Source organism: Xiphophorus hellerii, chromosome 15 (genome assembly GCF_003331165.1).
Source record: "Xiphophorus hellerii strain 12219 chromosome 15, Xiphophorus_hellerii-4.1, whole genome shotgun sequence".
Classification (NCBI taxonomy): domain Eukaryota; kingdom Metazoa; phylum Chordata; class Actinopteri; order Cyprinodontiformes; family Poeciliidae; genus Xiphophorus; species Xiphophorus hellerii.
In genome coordinates this window covers 24672923-24698036 of record NC_045686.1, presented here as the reverse complement: position 1 = coordinate 24698036, position 25114 = coordinate 24672923, and the positions used below count along the sequence as shown (strand labels likewise).

General features: G+C 42.8%; 1 protein-coding gene across 2 annotated transcripts; it reads left to right on the top strand.

Moving 5' to 3' along the window:
- The first annotated feature begins 1508 nt into the window (after positions 1 to 1508).
- On the top strand, positions 1509 to 23906 carry LOC116733622 (uncharacterized). Of its 2 annotated transcripts, none has more exons than XM_032584396.1 (23): positions 1509 to 2189; positions 2414 to 2500; positions 2675 to 2795; positions 2893 to 2995; positions 8393 to 8506; positions 8581 to 8697; positions 9280 to 9440; positions 10738 to 10884; positions 10999 to 11101; positions 11675 to 11800; positions 11894 to 12076; positions 12252 to 12490; positions 13509 to 14345; positions 15059 to 15155; positions 15265 to 15372; positions 15641 to 16762; positions 18117 to 18248; positions 18590 to 18718; positions 19494 to 19686; positions 19857 to 19981; positions 20206 to 20396; positions 22321 to 22454; positions 22586 to 23906. In XM_032584396.1, exons 1-23 carry the CDS (start codon positions 2174 to 2176, stop codon positions 22816 to 22818), a joined length of 4818 nt encoding a protein of 1605 aa, XP_032440287.1. In that variant the 5' UTR covers positions 1509 to 2173; the 3' UTR covers positions 22819 to 23906. The 2 variants fall into 2 exon arrangements, with proteins under 2 accessions (XP_032440287.1, XP_032440288.1); XM_032584397.1 differs by having other exon boundaries at positions 1510 to 2189; positions 18117 to 18239.
- The last annotated feature ends 1208 nt before the right edge of the window (positions 23907 to 25114 follow it).

Here is a 25114-nt window from a genome sequence, read left to right as displayed (position 1 = left end):
TTAGAAAAGTATATATGAGCAAAATGTTTCTAAAATGCAGTAGAAAATGTAACCAATTAAAACTTCTTTAAACACATGAGGAGTTGAATGTTCTGTCAATCATTCAAAAATTATATCTAAGGTGCAAAGACAAGCATAAGATTAAAAATTTTAATGAGAAAGTGATGTGATAGATGAATGTGATACCAAAACTGGATGAGCAAGATATCTGAGTTGATTGTTAACATGTCATCAGTGATATTATGATTCGTTTAGAACCACTAGCACATGTCATGTTTTCTCATTTTACTCTAAGGTTCCTAAGAAGGTAACCTTAAAACACAACAGAACACTGGTTCTGTTTATGTGAAAGCATAACGATGTTCACACACATTTTTGAAGTTCCTTTTCAATCCTCAGTATCAATGAAAGCAACATCACACTCTGTTTCTTTTTCTGTTTTATTTCCACAAAAAGATTCAATTAAATCTGGCCTATCAGGAATGTTAGAGCAGAGTTGGTGATTTTCAGAGCAGGAGGATTGATGTAGAATCAAACTTACTGCATTTATGTCAAATTATGAATGTATGAAGTTAAGTTAAGGACCAGACCAGATTAATGGAATAAACGATTTATTGTCACATCAGTCAAACATGATAGGCTGCTGAGAGGATTCAGACCAGAAACACATTTTATCCAGTGATGAACAATTAAGTGAGATCAACCTTTTTAATATTCTGAGAGTTTGTGATCCAAAAAATTAAACCACAATCTTTTTTTAACACAAAATGTAACCCTGCTAGACATGTGTGCAGATAATTTGTTGAAGTTCTGCTTGATTTGAAATCAGAATTCAGTCTTCATTGGTAAGAGTCCTGAGCATGTCATATCTTGACTCGATAATATTTACTAATATACTTTACTAAGGTTCTCCAGATATAATTTAGAAGAAGGATATTATTATTATTAATGTCATTTTCAGTTGTATACATTTTTGGTTTTATTTTTAATAATGTTTTAATTATGTCAATTTTGGCCCTCCATCCAGGTGACCCTGCACATTTTCTGCAGAACTTAGTTCTAGAGCAGGAGTGGGCAACTCCAGGCCTGGAGGGCCGGTCTCTGCAACTATTAGATGTGTCTCTACTTCAACACACCTGAGTCAAATAATGAGGTCATTAGCAGGACTCTGGAAAACTTGACTGCACTTGGGAGGTGATTCAGCTGTTGGATTCAAGTGTGTTGAATCAAAGAGACATCCAAGAACTGCAGGACACCGGCCCTCGAGGACCACGATTGCCCACCCCTGTTCTAGAGTCTGACTAGATAATTCCAGAATTTATATTTTACCCTCACAAAGAAAGAATTTTGTTCATTCGGGTGCAGGTTTAAGCTTAGCACACACATTTTATCCCCTGGGTGAGAATGTAGCGGCTGTTGGGTGAGAAGCAGGGAACACAGTGAGCAGATCACCAGTCCAGAAACACAAAGGTCACCCCCCCCCCACACCCACACACACCCACACCCACAAACACACACGCAAATGAGCAGACAGAAGCCAGTGACTGAGTAATCTCAGCTGAAGAAAGCAGTTAAAGGAGACAGACCAGACTAAAACCATCTTCAATAAGAAACAAGGTTTAGTGTGTTGCAGAGCAGCAGGTGTAGACTGGACAAGTTAGATTTTGTGATACAAAGTTTTGAATCAAGATTTTTTTTTTCTTTGGGGTGAGATTTTCTTATAAAATGTTGCATTTCAACGGTCATTGTGTAATGACTATTGATTTGACTTTCCCGTGACCCGTTGATTCCTCCGCGGGTCAGTTTTACACCTCAGCTCTCCTGACTGAGTCCCGATTCCAGCCCTGCATGGTCTGGTCCGGGTCTGGTCCGGGTCCGGTCCGGGTCCAGGCCGGGGGCCGGGTCTGCATCTTGGCCCGCCCCTCTGAGGCTTCTCTCCTCCCTCTCCGGTCTATAAAACATTGGAGCATCTCGCACTAAGCGGTGTTAGCCAGACATCGGTGCTCGGTTGGAAGATGGCGGAAAGAAGCGTTCAGACCCGCCCCAACTGGCCGTGACCGGTGGAGGACAGGACCTGTGTGTGGTGTCGGTTCCCTGAAGCAACAGGTTGTGGTTCAGCCCAGAAACAGAAGCCTGCAGATGAAGGAGGACTTCAGCGGTTGAGGAGTTGAACATGAGCCGCCACGCAGGTACGGACGCCTGGCAGACAGGTGCTTTGTGTCCGGACACACCGAGGCCCTGACACGGTCCACAGCTTCGTCGTGGATTGTCTCCCCCCCTCCGGTCGGGAGTTGTTTGCGGTCTGTGGAATGTGCTTCGTCGGTTTCTCTGCTGCTCATAGAACAGGAACGACTGGAAAGTCGGGTCGGGCGTGTTTCCAGTAGAAATCCTAACTTTGCGCCAAACTTTGCAGGCATCCAGACGCCGGTGCAGGACCGCGGCTCCTCTCCGCTGCTGCCCTCAGACCATGTGCTGGGTTCTGGAGCTGTCTGGCTCCCTGGTATTTCTGCTTTTCATAGTTTTTTTTTTCTTTACTTTGCTGTTTACATAAAGTAATCAGAATATGGTTTATATAAGCTGATTCTGCAGGTGTTTGGGAAGACTGAGTTGAAGTAAAACCTACAGTGACAGATGTACCAGTGTCAACTCTTTGCTGGTTCTCTGCTCTGTTCAGGTGTGTTTGACCAGCATGGCTGCCCTCTCATCATATTCCCAGCGGATGGTCAGGACAGGCTTTTGGAACTCAGCAAAGCAGAAGTTGTGGACTTCATCCATTACTTCCATGCCTTGCTCACGTATGTTGTGTTCAGACTAAAGCATGATGACCTTGGGATTGATTGTGCGGACTGAGCGGTCATGGTGGAATAACGGCTTCCTGTTTTTTGTCTGCAGTAAGAAGCAGGAGAAACGGAGTCTAGTGTCTGTGGTTGCTGATCTGAGGCAGGCATCACCACCAACCACCAGGTTCATCACAGAGACTCTGCTCCTCCTGGAGGTACGTGTTGTCTGTGTGGATCCTGTCTGGGTCTCCACTGGTGTCGGAACATGCTTCTCTGCACAATATATTCTTTTTGTAAATGTTCAACCTCTTAATTTTTTCCCATAGCTACATGCTCTTAATCTACAGATGATCATCTCAGTATTTCTCCTTAAGCTCTCAGATCGACTCCGTAGACATGCCTAGTGTCGACACTTGTGTTTTCAGAGGTTGTTTCATTTCAAGATGCCCAAAAATGTGAAGACTTTAGAACTTTATTTTAAAAGCAGATCTGAGGGATCATGCTTTAGGAATGAACAATAACAGCAAAAATGTCAGTACAGTACAGTTGGGGTTTAGTCGGTGAAACTTGATGTAGACATTTGTACGCTGTTGGCAAACGAGACAATTTGTTGCCAGATCTTGTTCCAGGCAGCGTTCTGTAAAGTGTAATGTTGTATTTAACTGGAAAAAAGTGAGTCAAAATATCCTTTCTTTGCTCATGGTTTTTAAAAACACTCAATTAAATGAAGTCCAGTGAGTTTTTGGGTGTAAAATTAATTCCAAAGTTGACTTTAATCAAATTAAGTGGATTTAACTTTTTCTTTTAAATCTTGTATAGTTGTACTAAGCCCTTGATTTAAATAAGTTGAGGGCCTTTTGAGGTAAAAATGTTTTAAAAATGGACTTGATTTACAGTGCAGGGTAGAGTGTGCGACCTAGAGTTATAAAGATCTTTGCTTGTGAAAGTCATGCAGTGTGTCTCCCAGATCTAGTCTGCTTTCTGAACTCAGTGACGAGTTCTGCTGCTACATGATGAGGGAAGAGAAAACTGTCTCTGCATCACTAGATCATCAATGTAACAACGTTCTGCATGAAGCTAACCACAATATCCCTGCTCTGGCAAATAGCTAACATATTCTAATCTTTCATGTTCTAGTCTCATCACCCAGCCTGTCTCCTGCTTGTAAATGCTCTTAGGTTTCCGGGGCCTTTCTAACATGCCTGCTGGCGATGTTGCAGCGTTCCTCTGGAAGTCTCACTGATGAGACCTTTTCATCCTACTTTAAGACGCAATCCAGTTGGTACATCATGTTATAGTTATTGTAGGACTTGATACCCAACATTTGACTGTAATCACTTATACTCGTTTTATGTAATGTGTAGGCCTGTCGCGATAAACGGTAAATCGATTAATCGTACGATAAATTAAAACTATCGACGTCATTTTAATTATCGGCATTATCGTCTCTTCCGGCCTTTTTCTCTTTCTGTTGATGACACCGAATGAAAAGAGGCTCAACTCCAGTGCTCTCCACTGACCCTCCCTTCCTCATTTTACTTAGTGTAAAGCCCAGCGCACATGAGCTGTCGGCCGATTGTTGGCCCATTTTCAAAACCTGACAGACCACACATTACCCGACAGAAATCCTAGGTATAACGGTTCGTTCCTGCCGTGTGGTGTCCAACAATGGGCACAAAATAATGGCTACAAGTTCAGTGAACTAATTTTAAAACCAGGTATTAATCAATGCTGTACTACAATCTACCTGCAATGCATGTGGCTAGTGTCAGTCCTGCCTGAATGAAAATCATTAGAACCTATTTACGTCACGTTAACGAAGAACAGCTGAAAAGTTACCGGGTTTATCAACTGCGGTAGCAATTTCGCTCCAACTCCTCCCCTTGTCATTTCTATATTATTTGCATGTTGAATAAACATTAATGTTTCCACATATCATCTCCAATGTCCGCTGGACTTCGAGTTGCGCCGTGTCAGCTGTTTGGGATTCCCCGACGTAATTTCCCCTCAAAAAGCGCAGAGGAGAATCCGCGCTTTCTGATTGGCTACCTGTTACATTCAACAGGCTGAGTTAAAGCTCCCAGTCGGGAAAAACCCCTGATTTGGATCGGAGCGGCAACGACGATCTACCGTAACACACCACACAATCTTAGAAAGATCAATGTTCTAAGATTGTCTTAAGGGGAAAAATAGGAGCAAAAAATCGTGTAGTGTGAACTATTGCATCAGGTAGTCGATGTGCCCATCTTCTCTATTTAAATCTAATTATTACTGAAGAGCAACATAATATACAGACTTCATAATCTGCCCTCTTTTGGTTGAATGCAGTATTTATTTCCACTTTGGCTTTATGTTGTTTAGTTTTTTTTTTTCAAGTGAGTTTTTTGTTAATGGAGACTGAGAATCCATTTCATTTTTGTTTTTGGTTGTTTTGTTTATTTTGTTTATCAGTTCCAGTGTTTAGTGTTCTTTTGAAAATAAAGTGTATCTATCTTTGGCAGGAAATCACATGCATTATTACGTCATTTCCATTAAATCAGTGTAAAAAGGTCTTCAAACAATATTATCGTTTATCGCAATAATTTTTGAGACAATTAATCGCTGAGCAAAATTTGCTATCGTGACAGGCCTAGTAATGTGCAACAGGTTTAAGGTTTAAATCTCATGAAGCCCATGAATATATTTCATTGTTCTGGGACAGTAGAGAGGCTCTTCTCAGTTTACTGCAGGTTTAAAGCTTGCGTTGTGTTTTTTGCACCCAAGGTCTTCCTAACTATCTATATGATTTTAGCGGTCTGTCAGTAAAGGTATTTGCATTCAGAGATGACATTATTGCATTGCTCAGTGCTACAAAACTTGTGAGACTGAGGAATGGTTTCAGGATCAAGATGGTTTTTGTTGTTGTTTTTTTTGTTCAATTCACATGATTAGCATCATGTGGCATCTTCAGGCCTCTGAGCCTCTATCTGAACTGCTCCTGCTTAAAAAAGGCATATTCATTCAAAGCCCTGCTGTAAGCAACAGCTTCACATAGTAAGCTGCTAAGAGGATGGTTTCTAATGTGAAGACGATTAGATAAAACCTATATAGGTCTAGACCAGAACATGAGAGTCAGAACAAAATAGAAATGTAGATCGAGAAAATGGGGAGGATGTTGCTTAGTTGATTGCTACTGTGTTTGAATTTTAACTTTACTTTTCTTTATTCATAAGATCACTTTTGTTTCAGTAACTGAAAACAGTTCCTGAAACAACAAAAGTTTCAGTAACTTTTGTTGTTACTGGAACAATAAAAGTTGTTTCAGTAACAAAACGACTTCTGTTTTGTTACAACAAAACAATCAGCAGAGAAACAACTGCTGATTGTTTTTCTTAAAGCATACAACCAAGAAAAACGATCGACTGCTTATGTAGAGAACCTGTGTAAACAGAGGGTGCTTTTCACTCTGCTGCCATACTGGGATTTTTTTTCTTATTTTTATGACACATCAATGATGTTTAGGCAAATTATTTTATTTATTCTCACTTTAGTTTAAAGGCTTTTAGTTTTAAGAACACACAGCAGAACGATGTCTATTATATTGTAATCTGTGAACAAAATATAAGTATTTCTGAACATACTAAAACTCTGAATATAAATTGTCTATATAAATTAACAATTAATACTTTACTGAAAGACAAGTGAGGCTAAGAAAATCAGGTTTGGCCAAAGTCCGTAGTATCCCAACACATCAGCACAGAGTTCTGTTAAAATATTCTCTATCCAGAACTGCACAGCATTCTGGGAGATGTAGGCAGAGGAGAGGCTTTAGCTGCTCAACCTTTCTTGGTGAGCTAAGCAAGATGTGTGGCGTCAACCAATTCACTCACCAACTAACTGAAACTTGCTTAAAAACCTGAGTAAGTTTCAGGTTTTGCCACCGTTCCTCATAACTGCTTAAAAATAAAATAATGGTGTGGAATGAAAACCGTGATTAAAACGGGTCATGCCAACAGTTTGGCTGTATTCAGATATTTTAAACAAAATCAATAATTACCAACATCAACAATTATCTATCAACTGACATGAAATGCGTATATTGTGATAAGTTTTCTGGCCATATTGTCCAGCTCTATTTTTATCCAATTACCAACATTTGGCCCTGATGTTTGTAATGTGGCAACTTGATGAAGCTTACCTGAAATTGTGTTCTGTAAGTAACCTTAATGTGGAGTAAGATCACAACTTCTTTGCCAGCACTAAAATGTCTTAAACATTCCCCTTGATCCGGCTTTATTGCTTAATATTTGGAACCGTGGTCAACATGGACTGAACAACTTCGTTCACTTCCTCTGCCTTCCACCGCTAATCTACAGATGACGATTCTCAAACGACACAGAACGCTGACGTCTGTCGTTCAGAAGTACATAAATTGTTAAACCTCCTGGGAAGTTTGTCAGACATTAAGAAATGGCTGACAATTTCCTTTATTTAAACTCTAAAAGGCTTGAATATTGTGCCTGAAAGCAAATCGGACAAATATGTCCATTTAGATTCAGTTGTCCAGTTTAGTCTGAGGAACTTGTGTGTTGGTTGGTCAGACCACGTCTCAGCAATCACAAAACCGGAAACACAACAGTCTGACTTTTGCTTGAGAAATATTTCAATATTAAGCAAGCTATATTTCCTTTTAAAATTTGTTTGCTTTTAAATGTCAGTTATGCCACTGTTCCTATTTCATTGTACTCTAAAGAACATTCTGTGAAATCTGTTATAAAATTGACTTTGTCCTAAAAGCTACATAGTATTCAAGCAGAGTGCATTCTGCCCTATTAGGAGACTCTGCTGTTGTAAAACAGCTTTGTTATGGAGCAGTTGCCTGTGCCTCAGTTATGCATGAACATTGTTTTTTGCACAGTGACTTCAACAACTTGGACTGCTTTACTGGTGTGGATTTTCTTGCAGCCTGAAGTTGTACATTCAGTAATTCAACAGTTTGAGCTGCTTTACTCTGGGTGGATCATGTCTACAGTAGTCCATTATGGAATTTTTGTGGTTGGGGGTTGAAGGATCACATGCTTGGTTATCATCAAAATACCTTGGTGGAATTACTTGAAATGAGTATGATTAAGTGGGAGGTGCAAATATTTTTCCATAAATGAAAAGCTACTTTGAATACATTTCAGGCCTAATGGCAGCCTTTGGCTTTTGACATCGTTTGCAGTGTTAAATTTGGCAATCAAAATGATTTGATATAAAACTTAGGCTAGAAAATGATTTATTCCGATTTTCATTTCCCCAAGTTCCTGTACTGGCCCATTTTGGACAGACTACCCATTCTGTCGGTCATAGTCCGTGAATTATTGAACCCTGCCATGGAGGTGTACAGTTTGACATGAATCTGAAACTACTAAAAATATTGTGCAGTGCATGTCCAGCTCTAGTTGTTACTGACAGGAAGGTAAGAAGTCTGGGCAAAATCAACCTGGTAGTAAAACAAAATGAAACTATCATTTTGTTAAACCTTGATTCAACTTTCTCAGTGACTTGTCTACTGTCATGGAAGCAAAATCTGATGTCTGTGACGTAAATTCTAAAAAATACTTCTAAGTTATGAACCTTCCTTTTCCAAGGAACACAAGCGAACTGTCCACAGTGTTTACATCATTCAGCCCAAAAGGAAGGATGCAGCAAAGCTCTTGCTAAAGCTCCTGGTCGGGTCAAAGTCCTGCGATGCGTCTTTCAGGGTATGTACAGCACATCCTGCTGAGGGAAGAGCTGCTTTTAGTTTTGATATCTAACACGGCTCTGTCTTTGTCAGAATATCCTCCTGAAAGAAATTCCAGAGCTGTGGAACTCCATCGACCGGAGCCAGCTGCCAGCCTCTCTGGGGGGTTACTTTCTGTACTGCCACAGTAGCTGGGTTAGCTTTATGAAGGTAATGATGAACCGCTGAAAGAACGAAGCCAGTGACAGGAGAACTCTTCCAATGCCTCTCAGTAGAGCTAGTGAAACTTGGAGTACCTAATCATTTTGTCTTACTGGCTTTTCACATCAATGTTCCACAATAATTGCATAGCAATAGAAAAACCTATACAGTGGCTTGCAAAAGTATTCATACCCCTTGAAGTCTTCCAGAATTGTTCTTGAATCAGTTCATCCTGTGTTTAACTTCAAGGTTTTTATTGGTGCATATATTGTCTTGATGGGTCAGTGTGTGGAGTGTTGGTTACCATGGTGAAGCTTGTTCAGAGACTGTTCATTAACCAGTGAAAGGAACTGGCCTCAGGCCTGCATTCAGGCTGCTTATTGCACTGAATAAATCTGAGCTAGCTGATTGGTTACACGTAAACCAATCAGCTTCATTTCTGTCAATCAGGTTTTGACTTCTAAACTTAGAAGTATGAAGAACAGTGTTGTGGTACAAACTTTTTTTTTTTTTTTTTTTTTTAGTATGCATCTGTGATTTTTCCAGCCATGGTGTTGCCATGGTGACGTGATCCTCTGCTGATCCCTGCAGGAGATTGATGGCTTCGTTCAGGAGTTCCTGTCAGTGGTGCAGCGTTTGCCGTCGTGCATCTCCACGCTGCAGGCTCTGTCCAGGCTGCCGCTGCCCTCCAGCCTCAGCCAGCTCCAACACTTCTGCAGCACAAATGAAGCAAAGTTCCTGCAGCTTAGGAGGTCAGGCCCTCTCCTTATACTGTCAGGTCACAGAAAGGTGACACTTTGACATTATCTGGATCATCTTCTTTAAACAATGAAACTAAATTTGTTAGGATTTTTTTTTCTTAAACAAGATGAGTCAAATGGACTTTTTCCTGCTGAAAAAAACTGTAATTTTGGTGTCATCTGTCTTCAATTCGGGGGGGAGTCAACCATATTGACTTAGTTTTATGACAGCAGGACATGACAGTCCAACTGAGACTTTTTTTCTTCTCCCAAAGTTGGAAAATGACGTCACAATTCTTTACCATAACTTTGTGTTACAGGAAGGAATTGTTACAGAAAAGGGTTGGTTAAAACCTTCAGGGTTTAACTAAATTGCTGCAGAGTTGTCCAAATCTCAAGGAAGCTTATTACCAACCAGTTTCCACAAAAACGTAAAGTTAAAAAACTCATACAGATCCTGACTCCTTTGGTTCATCTTTATCCAGGCTGAAGTCTTTGGAATCGTTTTGGTCTCCTGTGAGCTGAAGCTACTTTGCTCTGTATTGATGTCAAGGAAAAATCTGAAAGGATTTATCCTGGTTTTCGTTTTTGTGAAAATATTTTAAAGAATGAAGCCCGTACATCAACCTAAGTGATACTAATACTGGCAGGATACTATAAATGATTTTAAAATATTTGCTTCTGGAGGCTCTCAGAAATTTCTGTACATCTGCTGAACTCGCACCATGCAGACTGACAGCCTACTAGTAGTCTAGGACATGTTAAGGACATTTATATCCCACTGAAGATCTTCAGCATCTGCCAAAAACTAACTTGGTGTTGGTGACTAGCCAATGGGAGCTGGGGACAGAGGAGGGGTCAGGTTTACTTCTGCAGGTGGATAAAAATGTCTCTGAAACCTTTTGTACCTAAACTTCAAATGGTGGGGAGAATGGGAGTGTCTGAGACACTTTCCAATGGACAATGCAAACACCTAGCCTTTAAATATGTGGTCATCATTTACTGATTTCAACAACAAAAAAAATCAAAGTATTGAAAATGCTGCCAATAGCTATGATGGTTCTAACCAAGAACCAAAAGAATCAATCTATGACCAATGTTGAGCTGAACTTTTTTTTTTTAAAGCAAACTGGTTTCAAAGTTATAGCCACTAGAGGGCTGCAGTGATGTTTCACAGATCAAACACTCAATGTCATTTTAGTATTGGCTCATAATGTTTGGAATCTGACTTCAGTCACTCCTCCCTCTGGAGCAGCGGTTACTAACTGAGCTGCTGCGTGTGTGTGTGTGTGTGTGTGTGTGTGTGCAGGGAGCTGGGCTTGGACGAGCTGCAGAAGCATTGTGAGGCTGTGTGTGAGAAGCTGCGCCACCCTGACAGAGAGCCATGCTACCAGGCCATGGCTGGCACCCCCTTCTTCACCCAGACGGCCTTTGACATGCTGCAGAACCACAGCAGGTACACTAGTTCAGAGTTGTTTCCACAGATTGAACTGTTCATAGTTCTCCAGATGGATGACTGCTTCTGTGATTTTTTATTTTATTTTTTTTAATTTATTTTTATTTTTTTCAGAATCACTGCAGCTGTGGAGAAAGTGGAGCTGCTGTGGCAGCAGGCCTTTGCTAAGGCCAATCTGCAGCTGCAGGTGTTGCAGCTGAGCAACAGCGCTCTGCAGGTGAGTCTGCTTGTTCAGCAGTCTGCTGGCTTTGCTTTCAGAAACGAGCGTTGGTAGCCTGCGGTGGTAAAGGTTCATGAGGGCTCTAAAAGCAGAGGCAGTTTCTGGGAAAAGGAGTAGACGTCCAGCAGCAGCATCGCTTTTGGTTGCTGCAGCTCACTTTGGGGAAAACGACTGCTCTTCATCACCATTATGAAGTGATTAAGGGCTAAGTGAATATTACATTATCTTTGAATTTGAAGATATGAAAACAAAAGATCAAATTTGAAAATCTGTTTGAAATGAAGCATGTTTCTCATCAGGACGTTTGTGTTAATGGCCTTTAACTCATCAGTGGTTTAAGTCAACAGCTCTACCATCTGTCTCTATGAAGGACCAGACTGTGCTTTGCAGCAGACCTCATGTGGTGCTGATAAAAAACTGAACTCAGGATGAAATGTTCAAGAACACCAATATTTACATTTTCTGCAAGCATGAAGACTAATTCTGGCTTCTAAGGAGATTTTCTTTTCTCAGTGTGACATTATGCTCTGCTGCACAGGATGATGGTAACCATGGTGAATGTGTTTACAGATTATTGTGAAGATGGAATCTCTTCAAGAGAAGCTTCAGCCGTACAGAATGGAGATAGCGAAGGATTCTACAACATCAGCTTTGCTGCTGTCTGAATTTGAAACGTCCATTTCCACTCCGGCTATGGTACAGAGCTCTGTCACTTCCTGCTGCCCCAGCAGTAGTGGTTCTGTGTGTCTGAGGATCATGATGTTGAGGTTATTCCCTCTCCCCTCCCAGGCTCTGATTCGCTGTGCTGAAGATGTGATCCACACGTTAGAGGAGATCTCTCCGGTGAAGTCGTGGCATGAGGAGAGTTGGGCTCTGGAGCTGGAGAGGCAGAAGGAAAACCTTCACTCTGCTGTCCAGGTTGTCCTCCAGACCCTCAGGGCTGTGTCCAGCTACCATCACTACTACAACAAGGCAAGTTGCCATCATGCAAAGACATGGGGTTATAAAGTGTGTGTGTGTGATTTACAGTATTCACATCCTCTTGGACTAAACAGTTGTCTGGGTATCTGCTGCTGTTGAGTCATGAGGTATAGATCATGAAACATGTTTGTTTTCATCTGATAATGAATGAATTGTTGTGATTTAGGCTGACAGGTGGTACAGGCTGGTCCTCAGTGACCGCTTCCTCCCAGAGCTCCTCTCAGGAGTTTATGAAGAGCAACAGAGCAACAGTTTGAGGACAATCCCTGCATGGAGGCAAAGACTTTCCACGTTCCTGAGGAAGAATCCTCCTCCAGAAATGGAGGAGCTGCTTCACCTGTCCCGTCTGTCCACTTCCATCCCAGAAAATGAGGTGCAACAGGCGAGCAGACGCCTTTCCCAGAGGTAAACGTCACATTACACTAGGAGTGTTACTCAGTGTTTTGACTCTTTATTTTCTTTAAAGCAGCATGATGGTCCACCATAATGCAAATGTGTGCTGTGGTAAATGAAAGCTAGTTCCATGTGTAGCAGCTGTTCCTCGTTTTCCCAACTGAATCCTTGATGGCAGCTGGGATGGGTGATGTACACAAAGGATTTGACTCATAACCTAAAATGTATTGCTTAAATAACTTCAAATAGAATAAGTAAAATTATTGGCAGTTTATCAGTTCCAACACTGTTCCACAAAGGATACACTGCTCTAAAAATCCACAGGGCCACTGCATCAGTTGTAGTATTAAACTCTCCACAAAAGCTGCACGTTTGTTCACCCACTGAAAATGCATCATCTTTTTATTTGGGCTTCAAACTTCTGTCACTAACACAATATAATAATTCAGGTTTATTGACATCTTTAAGTTCAGTTAGTGGTTGTTGAAACAAATCTCGTCCTCTCCTCACTCAGCTCCTTCAGACTAGCAGCAGCAATTAGCAAACACCTGGTGGAACGGTGGATCTGCTGAGCTACAGGAGCTGCTTCTCAGAGCAACATTGGTAGAAATGTTGTTAAAGGGTTAATAGAGGAGCCATGTTGGGATGACTTCCTGAGGGCGGAGTTTCAGAAAGAGCAGGAGTTTTTAAAGAAACAGATCAAATATGAAGCTCAAGTTCAAAGTCCATTTTTTAAAAGTTTTATTTATTTTCTTAATAACTGAATCGCATCATAACCTGATTAGTAACTTTGATAACAACTGAGGGTAACATAGTGGTGTCATCTGCGAATGTCAGGAGTCTGAAGGGCCTTTATTGCTGCTGCTTCAGTCAGAGCTTGTGATACCTGAACATAAGTGAAATTTGCTGAAGTCACTGTGACTTCAGCAAATGTCAGTGAGAAACAGCGTTCTGTTTCTCACCAACAGCTCAGATGAGTTTAGTTGTTTTCCTGGACCAGACCTCAGCTGTTTCTCTCTTTCAAACTCAGGTGCATGATTCTGAGGACGCTCCTGATGTCCTCTGGACCAGTGTCAGTGGAGCAGCTTCAGCTCGCCCTCCAGTGGCAATATGAGATGCTGCATGAAAATCGGAACTCTGAACTTTGTCTAAATCATTCGGATGAAGACAAAGGGACGTCTGAGGGGGACCATGCAGTCTGTGGAAGCGGCTTGGAAACAGGGAGTCATCCTGCCGCGTTGCTCTCGGCTGCCGCTGTTGGGCCGGCGGCGGCGGATCGGAGCGCCCAGGTGGAGGCTCCAGGAGGAAAAGATGAAGTGGAGAATTTCCAAAAATTAACTAGGATCTCGGATCCTACGACGGCTGCCTCAGGACAGCCCAGCATGCAGGAGGGGGGTAGCTTCAGCGCTCCAGGAAGTGAGGTCGGCAGAAAGCTTGGCTCCGCCCTCCCAGCAAACTTCTCTAGCGCTAGCATCCAGATTATCCCTAAAGTACAAGCAGAATCCCTGAACTTGGAGATCATGGTGAAGCGCTCCGCTGCCCCCCCCACCAATCCCTGGCTTAGCTTGCCAGTGGATGATTTGGAAAATTCATACACAGTCACCATTACCCCAAAGCCCACTCCCCAGAAGAAGCTGAGCCCTGAGTGCAGCGGAGTGGGGGGACAGGAGGGAGGGTCTTCACAACGCCTCACACACACGGAGGCGCTGAGCTGCATGACGCTGCAGCATTCTTGTGAAGATGATCTTGAACTCAGCCCCATCAGTAACGTTCTGTCCAGCACCATCACTGACGGGAGAGACACAGAGGCCCCCAACCTCCTCTGGGACTCCTACGACCTGCATGAGGAAAGACCAGGAGCAGACAGGTAATGTTCTGAACCATGTGGACATGCAGCCACCTCAGCTTTGATGTACAGCAGTACTTTTATATAGTAGCTGGATTTGAGCAAAATTCCTATTCAAGGTTTCCCCCAAAAACCTGCTAAGCCCAGCGGTTGGGCACTAAGGGAGTCATTCATCCAGCAGCCCGTCATGTTTTTGAGTTAAAAAATGTTTAAAGTTGACAGAAAATTTGAAAATATCCCTCGATAATTATGTTGGTGGAAGATTTTAAAATTAACACCTGAACACCAACTAGAAAGTCTTAAAAAATGCAAACATTCTAAAAAGACTTGAATAAATAAGCAATGCTTAGTCTGGTGGGGGCACAAGTAAAGCCTGGTGGATTACCAGGCTTCTAATACACTGGAGGGAAACCCTTCAATTCCAGCTGGTCACATTTGCATTGTAGACATCTGTGAACTTTGTTGCCCCCTACAGTAGACTAAAAGATCAGCAAAGGCTGTTCCTGTTAAGGGAGAGGTTCAAATCCAGAGGGTGACCTGGTGAGAGAGCTGCAGTCTGCTCTCAGATCAACCCTGTGGGTGTGTGTGTGTGTGAGACTGAGAGAGAGATGTCAGACAGACCACACACTGAACTCTATAGATCAGTGTTGTTTTAATCACCTTTTCTCTTCAGATATGGATCTCAACATGGTTGCAGAGTTTATCTGCGAAGTGACGTTTTGTTCTGTTTTCAGCATGACTGATCTGTCATTAGCTGACTGGGAGGTGAAGGAGCAAGAGAATCTGAGAGAGGTGGAGAGAATATTAAACCAGGCTGGAGGGATCCTGGAGGTCAGTGATCCAGTTGAAGCTCCAGGGTGCTGAACCACCACACTCTGCTTTGGGTTGGTTCCCAGCCTAACAGGAGCTCAGATGAGCATCACAGGTCTCTGTTTTGTAGGAGGAGGAGAATGTTTTGGCTCAGGAAGCCGAGCTGGACGCTCTGCTGCGAGACGGAGAGGGGCAGGATCTGTGGCCACAGTGGGGCAGTAACCAGCAGCTGCACCAGGTCTTTACAGAGCACATGTTCGACTTTACTCTGAAGTAAAACTCCATCATAACTGAAAATAATATTCCATCGATTTCTGAAATGAGCAACATGCTTTGTGGTTTTAGCATCTTTGATCCATGAGAACTCGGCTCCTTGTTTCACTGTAACTGCTTCAACTCAGAGCTGATTGGTCAGCATGCTTTTTAATGCTGCTGTAACCACACCACTAAACCATTTATGTTTATGCAAGTTATCAGGCTGTTTTTCTAACGTTGCATATTTCCAGGGCTCCACTGATCTGGCGGACGTTGATGGTGGCTGGCAGCAGCTCAGTCAGACCGACTCTATGACGGACAGCGACACCTGTTCAGACCCTGCTGCTGATTTTTGTTCAGACGAACAGCTGACCGGCAGGCTGGACCGGCTGGGTGAGATGAGGCATGGTCATGTCCCGGATCAGCTCCTGCTCAAAGTCCAGGAGCTGAAGTTCGGTGCAGGCCAGCAGCCATCGGAGGGTGCAGCTTCCACCTCGCCACATCCACCAAACAGGGAAGCTTTCTGGTTGCAACTGGGGAAAAGAGAAGGGGAGATTGAGAAGACCTTAAATGAAGCACCTGGTCATGAGGACATGGCTCCAGAGTCGGGGAGGTGCTGTGTATCGGACGAGTCTGGAGAGGACGCTGAGCTCCTGTCAGAGACGGGTTCCAGCGCTGCAGACGGTGCTGTTGGAGAGAAACCACCGCTGTCTGAGGGTCTTAACGTTGGTCACACTAGTAGAGTTTCTAGTTTTTGTGATTTGAAGGAATCTTCTGTGGATGTCCAACCTCTGATTGTACATGGGAAAGAGCTGAATGAAAAGCGATTGACCTCTGAACTGATGCCACATGATGGAGAGTTTGATCTAGGAGGAAAACTCCTCCCACTTCCTGTTTCGGAGCCAGAAACTACTTCACTTCCTGTGAATGGTCGCCCAGCTGAACATGAAAAGGCGCCTGGCCCAGCTCCAGCCCGACCCGCTTATCATCCTCAACTCAATTTAAAGCCTGAGGCACCCAGTAGGGTGGCTACAGATTGCAGGAAGGATTTTCTCTATCCCAATGTTAAAGAACACATCAACAACAACAATAACCATTTAGTCCATGGAAATGAGGAGACCGTTTCTGAAGTGACTAATGCAGAGAAAGCGGACCCCTCCATGGTACCTGCTGGGAAAGATGAGCAGCAAGCAGAAGTAGACCTGCAGCCAGTCCTCCAGATGGCCCCCATTCAACCACTGGAGTTTGACCCAGGAGGAGGATTAGAAGAAGAAAACCATCCTGATGGCGTTCTGAGATCTGACTCTGTGAGGATATCAGACCATGTGACACAGAGGGTTCAGACCCAGTTTAGGGAGGATGACATTATCCAGGTACTCCACTTCATGTTTTTATGTATAAATTAGTTGGTTTAGTACAAGCTCCTAAAACGCATAAGGAGTGAGTTTGGTTTTAGTACAGAGGGTTATAAACTCTGTTGGCTCTGCTGCTTACTGGTACAGATACAACATGTTACAACCTGCAGATGACGACCCAAAACTCAGTGGCCCAGAAAATTAAAATATCATTTTTTTCATTGATCTTATCCTCTGTTATGAAGATAAATGTTGTTTTGTAAAAGTGTGTTAATTTCTATGGACTCAGTAGTTTGTTGGGCTGCTTTTGCGCCTGTGGGATGGAGGTGGTCGGTGTTTCTGCTGAGCCCAGCAGCTGCCTTGCTGGGCCTGGGGCCTCTCAGTTTCCTCTTGACATTCTCTAGAAAGTAAAACCAACATCTCCATACTGCTGGTCAGCAGAGGGAAGTATGACGTGCTTCCTAACCCTGGTCTAAAACATGCAGGCACACTGCCCTGCATGTTTTAGATGTTTCCCTGCTTTAATACACCTGATTCAGATGATTCCAAGTCAGCAAACGCCTGTCGATTGAAATCACCTGGACCGAAACAAGGAAAAGCCTAAAACATGCAGGGCAGTGTGCCTGGAGGACCAGGGTTAGGAAACACAGCTCTAGATTCTTGTAGACGGCTGCATTGACTCGGACTTTAAAAAGAACCCAGCGGACCAGAACCAGCAGATAACTGTCACTGACTGTGGAAACATCACTGGACTTAAAGCAGCATGGATTCTGTGACTCTCTATTCTTCCTCCAGACTTTGGGAGCTTAATTTCCATTTGAAATGCAGAATTAACTTTTATCTGAAAACAGGACTGGACCATTGCTCACCAGTCTAGTTCCTCCTCTTCTTGCCCCAGGGAAGATGTGTGTGTGTGTGTTTTGTCTCTGGATCAGGAGTGGATTGACTCGGTGCATGTAGTACTTGAAGCCTGTGTGTAGGAGACGTCTGGTTGTTCAGAACTCGGTGAACAAGCAGCTTCTTCAGAAGTGACTTTTTGTGTGAGGGGTGCTGGAGATTTGTCCAGTCAGCAGTTTTCCCCATGATGATGACCTACTGACCCAAAGTGATAAACTGTTTAAAGGGTTGGGAACCTTATGCATGTGTTTTGAGTTGAGTAAATGATTTGCATGAGTTTTTAATCTTGACTTTTTTTTTATTATGAAATTTTTATTTTATATGTACCTGTAGATACTGCAGACATGAAGCAGTCTTTAAATCCTTGGCTGTTTTTAAATCATTACGTTGGAACCAACATGAACCAGAGGAAAACTGACCGATTTCTGACCTCCAACTTTCTTTCTTTTTTTTTTTTTTCTTCTCATGGTTGTAGATTACAGATTTCAATGTCCCTGTCGTGCTGGATATGGGATCTGGTTTGATGAAAGCAGGATTTGCGAATCAAGACCTGCCATACGTTACATTCCCAACAATAACTGGAGTTCCAAAATATGAGGTGAGATGGGTAGGTCCGTTTGGAGATTTTCAATTGATTAATCTTTTATAGAGATCTGGAATAATTCTGAAGTCCTCCGACTGTTCAGAGGAGATGGATCATAGCCCTAATGGGTGAAACTGGATGAGATTTAGGTTTAGACTAAAGCAGAGTGTTTGTCTGCAGAGCAGAATGTGGCTCACCATAAAGAATATTAGAACCTGCTCCTCATCAGAACCTTCAGCTGGGTTCCTCACTTTTCGCAGGAGTTATGGATTTAAAAGCAAGGGTGAAACCGAAATGATTTTCAGTTTCTTTGGCTGAAAATTTTATTTTAATCTCTGTCTACAATGATACATTTGTCTTTGCAGGAGATAATGAGTGGGGCTGTGGAGAAGGAGCTCTACATTGGCCATGATGCTCAACACATGAGGGGGGTTCTGACTTTGAATCACCCCATTAAGAATGGGATCATTTGCAACTGGGAAGAGATGGAAAAAGTAAGAAAATGTAGAAAGCTTGCCCATTAAGGATGACCTACTGAGTCAGAGTGAGACTCTGAGAATGAATATGCTATTCATATTTCCTCAGGTTATGTTTGTTGTAACGTTTTTCTATTAAGTTAGCATTTGCCTCAATGTTCCTGGGCCTGTGTGAAGCATAAAGTCGCTGTGCTACATTTGGCAGCAGCTTCTTCCTACAGAACTCTGCTGTTCATTATAGCCTGGTAGCAGGGCACTGCAGGTCAGCTCTGGGCTTTCTGCTGTGTGCTTAGTGTGTCCTGATGCTATCAACCAACCTCTGTCAGCAGACCTGCAGAACCAGAGTAGAAATGTCTGCAGCAGTTCAGTTCCTTACCTGGACTGGTGGGATGAGCTGCTTTCTGCTGCTGGGAGTTTAGGAACGGCTAACACGCCTCACTGTTCTACAGTTCAGAAAGTTTTATGGAATCCAGAATTTTTTTCTCTGGTCGTAAAACTGAAATGATCACCATATTGTAATTTGACATTATGAACAATGGCTCCTTGGTTCTTAATGGGGAAGTATTAGATTATAAAGTCCAATCAACGACTGGGTTTGGAAACTAGCCTGTGGCTAGAAAGCCTATGTTCAAAACACTGTTTTCAACCTGGAACATTGTGTAATGTGCTGTCCTGAATTGGGTACATTTCAAATGAGTTTTCTTGACACCATGAACACTCTTGACACCCAAAGCTCTTGTCGTGTTGTAGGACTCGTACAGCCCAGTCCTTCAGGCTTTTCCATTCCTTTTAGATCTGGCAGTACACATTCCAGCAGCTGTCTGTGGACCCTGAGGAACATCCTGTTCTGTTGACCGAAGCAGCCATGAACCCTCTGGAGAACCGGCGGCGCATGGTGGAGATCATGTTTGAGAACTTTGGTGTTCCGTTGGCGTATGTGGCCATGCAGGCAGTTCTTGCACTGTATGCAGCAGGGAGAACCACTGGTAGGTCCTGCAGCCAGTCGCTTGTCTGCACACCTTCTTCAGACAGACTTCTTCCTACCTCTCTTTTTTTTTTTTTTTTTTTTTTTACTTTTTCCTAAAACCTAAATGTTTCACATTCTAAGTTGCCTAGTTTTGTTGCTAATGCGTTGGGCCTGGTGACCCGTTTCTAGGTGTGGTGTTTGACTCTGGAGAAGGCGTGAGCCACAGTGTTCCTGTGTTTGAGGGCTACAGTTTGCCTCATGCAGTCCAGCGCTTCCCTTTGGCCGGTCTGGATGTCACAATGCAGCTTAAAAAGGTTTGCAACACTTTGCTTGGTGCTCTTAAAGGTGACCAGTTCTGTTAAATTATTTTGATGAACACATTAAATGTCCACTTTAGTACAAGGCCCTCTGGATCAGTCTGCTTCAGGTCTAGATTTACTCAGTAACTTTTGACCGGTGCTTTATTGGTTTCATGAGCCAAGGTCTTCATCCTGCCTTGTTGTGCAGCCTTCAGTCTTCTCCTCTTTTCTGCCTAAAGCTCCTGCAGGAACAGGGCGTCTGCATGCGCACAACAGCAGAAGATGAGATTGTGAGGGAGATGAAGGAGAAGTGCTGCTGTGTTGCATTAAATTATGAAGCTGAGCTGAACCCAGGGAGTTCGTCCTGCAGAGAAGTGCAGTACACCATGCCGGATGGCCAGATTGTTACCATGGGCACCGAAAGATTCAGGTAACGATGTACCAGTGACCGACATTTTTAGAGGGAAGTTTCTGAACAAGAGCTGCTAAAAAAATTGAGCAGGTCGCCTGTATAGCTACCAGCAATCTGTAACTGATGGTGGAACTTAAGGATCAAACCAAGCTCTTTATGCCAGTCACTGCCTTCAGCACCATTTTATGATTTTGTGGGACTTCCTGAATGAAGCATCCAATTCGGTAAGTTTTGTTCAGAGGGTTGGTGCAGACCTGTTTTTTTAGTAGGCAAACTGGGAACTGAAGGTTCTTGAGGAAAGTTTTAGCTTTTATCACAATATACAAAGAAAAGTTGTTCTCTCTCCTGTAAGAACAGAAGTACAGTGATGGTTCTTGATGTCTGTTCCAGGCAGAACCTTTTTGTGTTTTCAGGAATGGGAAGTCTTTATAGTTCTCTCCCACTGTAGCACACCACTTTCTGCACTTGAGTTCTTGTGATGTATGACATGTCTTGTCTAGAGAGAGCTTTGTTTTTCTCATGGCTTCAGGTAGAAGAACAAATCTCTTTTCTTGGACTGTGTGCTGCCTGAAGACTGACTGTATATGTAGTGACTCCGATAATCTCCAGTTACTGGCTTTAAAGACTCATCAGGACAAGAGACCAGGGACACCTTTCTTAAAGCTGAACAGTTGGTTCTAGCTGCTTCTCTAATGGCCCTGTTGGTGCCAGTCTGTACATAGATCTGTTAATCTGTATGAACAGACTAAATGTAGCAGATGTCTTTAGTTCCAGGTGTAGCTCTAGCTGAGTTTTCATATTACCTGTTTATCAGAATCATTGAATTAGGAAGTAGTTTTGATGTAATTATGCAAAAATAAACTATATGAATATAAAGAAAAATGTAAAATATTTATGCATGTGCAGAGCAGCATGTGGATGAAGTGGCTGTGTTATGCCAGTCATTTAACTGTTCATCAGTCTAATGGCTAAGGGAAAAACTGTTCTTGTGGTGGGAAGTTCTGGTCCAGATGGACCGTAGTGTCCTGCCTGAGGAGAGAAGGTTAACCAGGCTGTGTCCAGGATAAGGGTCAGCCATAGTCCAACCTGCACGACCAATCACCTCAGCAGTGCGCACAATGCATTGTGGTCTGTCTGTCCCTGGTTGTGTACCATACAGTGATAGTTGTGGTGAAGATGGACTCTGTGATTGCTGCATAAAACTGCACCATCAGCTCAGCTGGCAGTTTGAGTTTCCTCAGCTGCTGTAGGAAGAACATCCTGTGCTGGGCCTTCATGATGAGGAGCTGATGATCGGCTCCCATTGAGGTCCTGGTGATGGAAGCGGAATGAGTCCACAATGGAGATGGAACGGTCCCAGAGGACAAGAGGGGATGTTGGGTTTGTGACTTTCCTAAAGTCCACAATTACCTCCACTGTCTGCTGGGTGTTGAGCTTCGCCAATCCACCTCCGTCCTGTAGGCAGACTCATCTCTGTCCGTGATTAGTCTGATGAGAAACTGCTGATTTGATCAGTTTCACAGACGGATGGCTGGAGGTGCAGCAGATGGAGTACAGGGAAGAGAGCAGAGGTAATGAGGGGAACCAATGCTCATGGTCTGAGTCTCTAAGATGTTCTGCCCCAGCCACACATACTGCCTTATATCTGTCAGGAAGTTGGCGATCCACCTGCAGATGGAGTTGGGAACGTTGAGCGGAGAGAGTTTATGATTGGTTCGAGGCGACTGGTCAGCTATTCTGTAGAAAAATATCTAACGGTTCAGTCAAATCTCTTGAATTCTGTTCAGATAAAGTTGATGGTCTCTGACTGGTTTCACTCTGACATATTCCCAACCTTCAACGTCAGGCTGAGGTATCCATGTGTTCTTTGACCTCCCTAACAAGCTTAAAGAATTCCATGCAGAACAATGTGATGATTGAGCCAATTTCTCTGTCCATCCAGGGCAGCTGAGATTCTGTTTAATCCTGAGATGATTGGACGGGATCATCCTGGGATGCATGAGAGCATCTTCAAGTCAATCCTCAGGTCAGACATTGACCTGCGGCGCAGCTTCCTGGGCAACATTATTCTTTCAGGTATCGATTTTCCTTTTCTTAGTTTCACTGTAAAATGAACTCCTTATACTGCAGTTTTTTTTGTTGTTTTTTTTAAAATATAATTTCATAAACGTTTCTGTAAATCTGACCAGTTTTGGGTGTGATTGCAGGTGGGAATACTCTGCTGCCAGGCTTGCCTGAGCGCCTCCAGGCTGAGGTGAAGAACCTGGTGCCGGCAGACATGAGGGTGAACGTCTGCGTCGCCAGCCCCAAAGACAGACGCTTCCTGGTGTGGAGTGGCGGTGCGGTTCTGGCCAACCTGTCCACCTTCAACTCTGCATGGATCAGCCGGGGAGAGTATGAGGAATACGGGCCACAGATTGTCTTCAGAAAGTGTTTCTGAGACCAACGGAATATTGCACTTCATAAATGAATTTTAGATGAAATAGAAAATGGACCTGCCGTGAGCCATTAGGAGTCATTTTAAGTATATATTTTTATGTGTCTGTCATTTTAACTTTGGCCATCGTTGTGAATTCTGAGCTATAAGTTTATACTTGATGCCAGCTTGTGTGTAGTGTTTTTCTTAGAGCTGCTGTGTGCTTTATGCTTAGTTATTTACCATGATGGCCATAAGTAAAATAGTGGGGGTTTTTTATGTCTCTCATATTTTTCAGTTGCATCGTTAGAACGTAGTTGATTGTCTGTTTTATGGTTGAGGAACTGAAGCTGGCCACTGACTCTGGCAAAGCTCTCATTAATGAGGAAAACCTCAGGATTCCGACTCCTAGCAGTTTTATTAAAACGATCATTTAAAGTCGATGAAATATTTTGTGTGTAAGATTGGGGGAAGATTGCAGAGCTGCCTTTTGCTTCAGCTTGCAGTCTAGAAATGTTCCAGCTGTCTGGTAAAAATGTGTTGGAATGTGCATTAATGCTCATCCCACATGTTCCAGATGAAAACAGTAGATCCCAGTGAGTGACGTGTTGTAAGTTGGAGAAATGAAGCGGAGATGACTCTATTACAGCTGGTTTGTAATGAGGGGCAGGTGTTTGAGCGGTTATACTGTACAAAATGCTGCAGGATGGTTAGTTAGCCAAACCCAAAAGTGTTTCTTTTCTTTAGTTTAAGCTCTGTGTCTTGATACTAAATACTTTCATGTGTTTGCTTTTTGGGGCGTGGCGAGGTTCTGGATTTGTTCTTATGCTGCCCATGAAATAATTTTGACATGTCGTTTTGCATGAGTTTCTGCATGTTTGAGTGTTTATGTAAACTGTCTTTATAGGTTTGGCTTTTCCATGTTGCCTACTGTTCCAGCAGTAGTACTCAGTCATACTGTGAGCTGTTTTAAAGGAACCTGTGAAACTATTTAGTCTGTTTTATGGCTACTTGACAACTAATAGATATACTGTAGCAAACTGAACTAAGTTGAGCAATTTGTCACCCCAGTCTTGTTTGTCTCTCTTTTTTTAATAAATACTTTATTCATATTCTCTGTTTCACCCCTTTTATTATGACTAGATTAATACACAATTAAGCAAATCCTTAATTTAATTATAAAGTGCATTCATGTTTTATGGAGTTCAGTATTGTAAAAGATTTGTAAAGAAAAATCAAGGCCCTTTGTTTTGGGTTACCATCTTTCTTTTTTCTCTCTCATGGACCTTTTTTCCTGACCGTCCTCTTCTTGAGAAAAGTGTCCTCAGTCAGAGGCTTTTTCAGATTTGCTGTAACACCGTCTGCTACAAAAGACTTTTCCTGCCAACACCATCTTCTCTTTAAAGAATCTGATTTAATGAGCTACAACATAATTTTTTTCTTTGGGATTTTGAATTCATGATGTGGGATGTCAGGTCTATAGTCATTGATGACTGATGGGTGAATTTTCTTTGGTACTGGAACCAGGCAAGATATTTTCCACAGCAACAGAACCTTCTCTTGGATCAAGCGGAGGTTGAAGAGATGTTGCAGAATCCCACAGAGCTGCTCTGGCCTTCAGGACTCTGGCTGACACCATCTGGACCTGCAGCTGTGTTCCAGCTTGATCTCAACAGATGACTCTTAATTTGACATCTACATACTGAAAAGTGGGAGGGGGAGACAAAGAACAGCAGCATTCCCTAGTTTGGTTGAAGACAAACTTATGGAAGCAGAAGAGTCCATGACTGAGATGGAAGATAGAAGCTCAGAGGTTTGACAGGAAACCTGTGGGTAAGCGGATTGGATTTCTGTTTGTCTGGGGACAGGAGAGGAGGAGGATGATAGATTTGCTCCTGAACTGAAGAATTCCATCTATCTGATCCTCCTCTCGCTTGACATTTGTGATCTTCTTCATCCCTGACCACACATCTTTCATTTTTTTTCTCCAGTTCCTTCCTGTACAACTCATTGACTTTGAGCTGCTCCTGTATGCTCCTCAATAACTCCCTGGGTTCGCTGAAGTCCACAGTCAGAACAGACTTCTAGCAGGACATTTCAGACCACTTTGCATTCCTTGTGCTGGCAAGTTAGATAAATGTTTACAATGTTTTGTGACCTTTGATTAAAACATGAAAATTAAAACACTTTTTATTTCTTTATTGCACATGTTTTTCATAACCTGTTTGACTTTTAAATGATTAGAATAAAGATATTCTTTATTATTCGTCAATAAGAACATCCAGCCATGAGCAAAGTGGCAGGCAAATGGAAAAACGAT

Bases quoted from the DNA above. Each gene is read 5' to 3' on its own strand.
- LOC116733622 (XM_032584396.1), top strand. The intron at 15,373-15,640 runs GTCTTTACAGAG...GCATATTTCCAG, and splicing joins GTAACCAGCAGCTGCACCAG to GGCTCCACTGATCTGGCGGA. The intron at 22,455-22,585 runs GTATCGATTTTC...GTGTGATTGCAG, and splicing joins GGGCAACATTATTCTTTCAG to GTGGGAATACTCTGCTGCCA.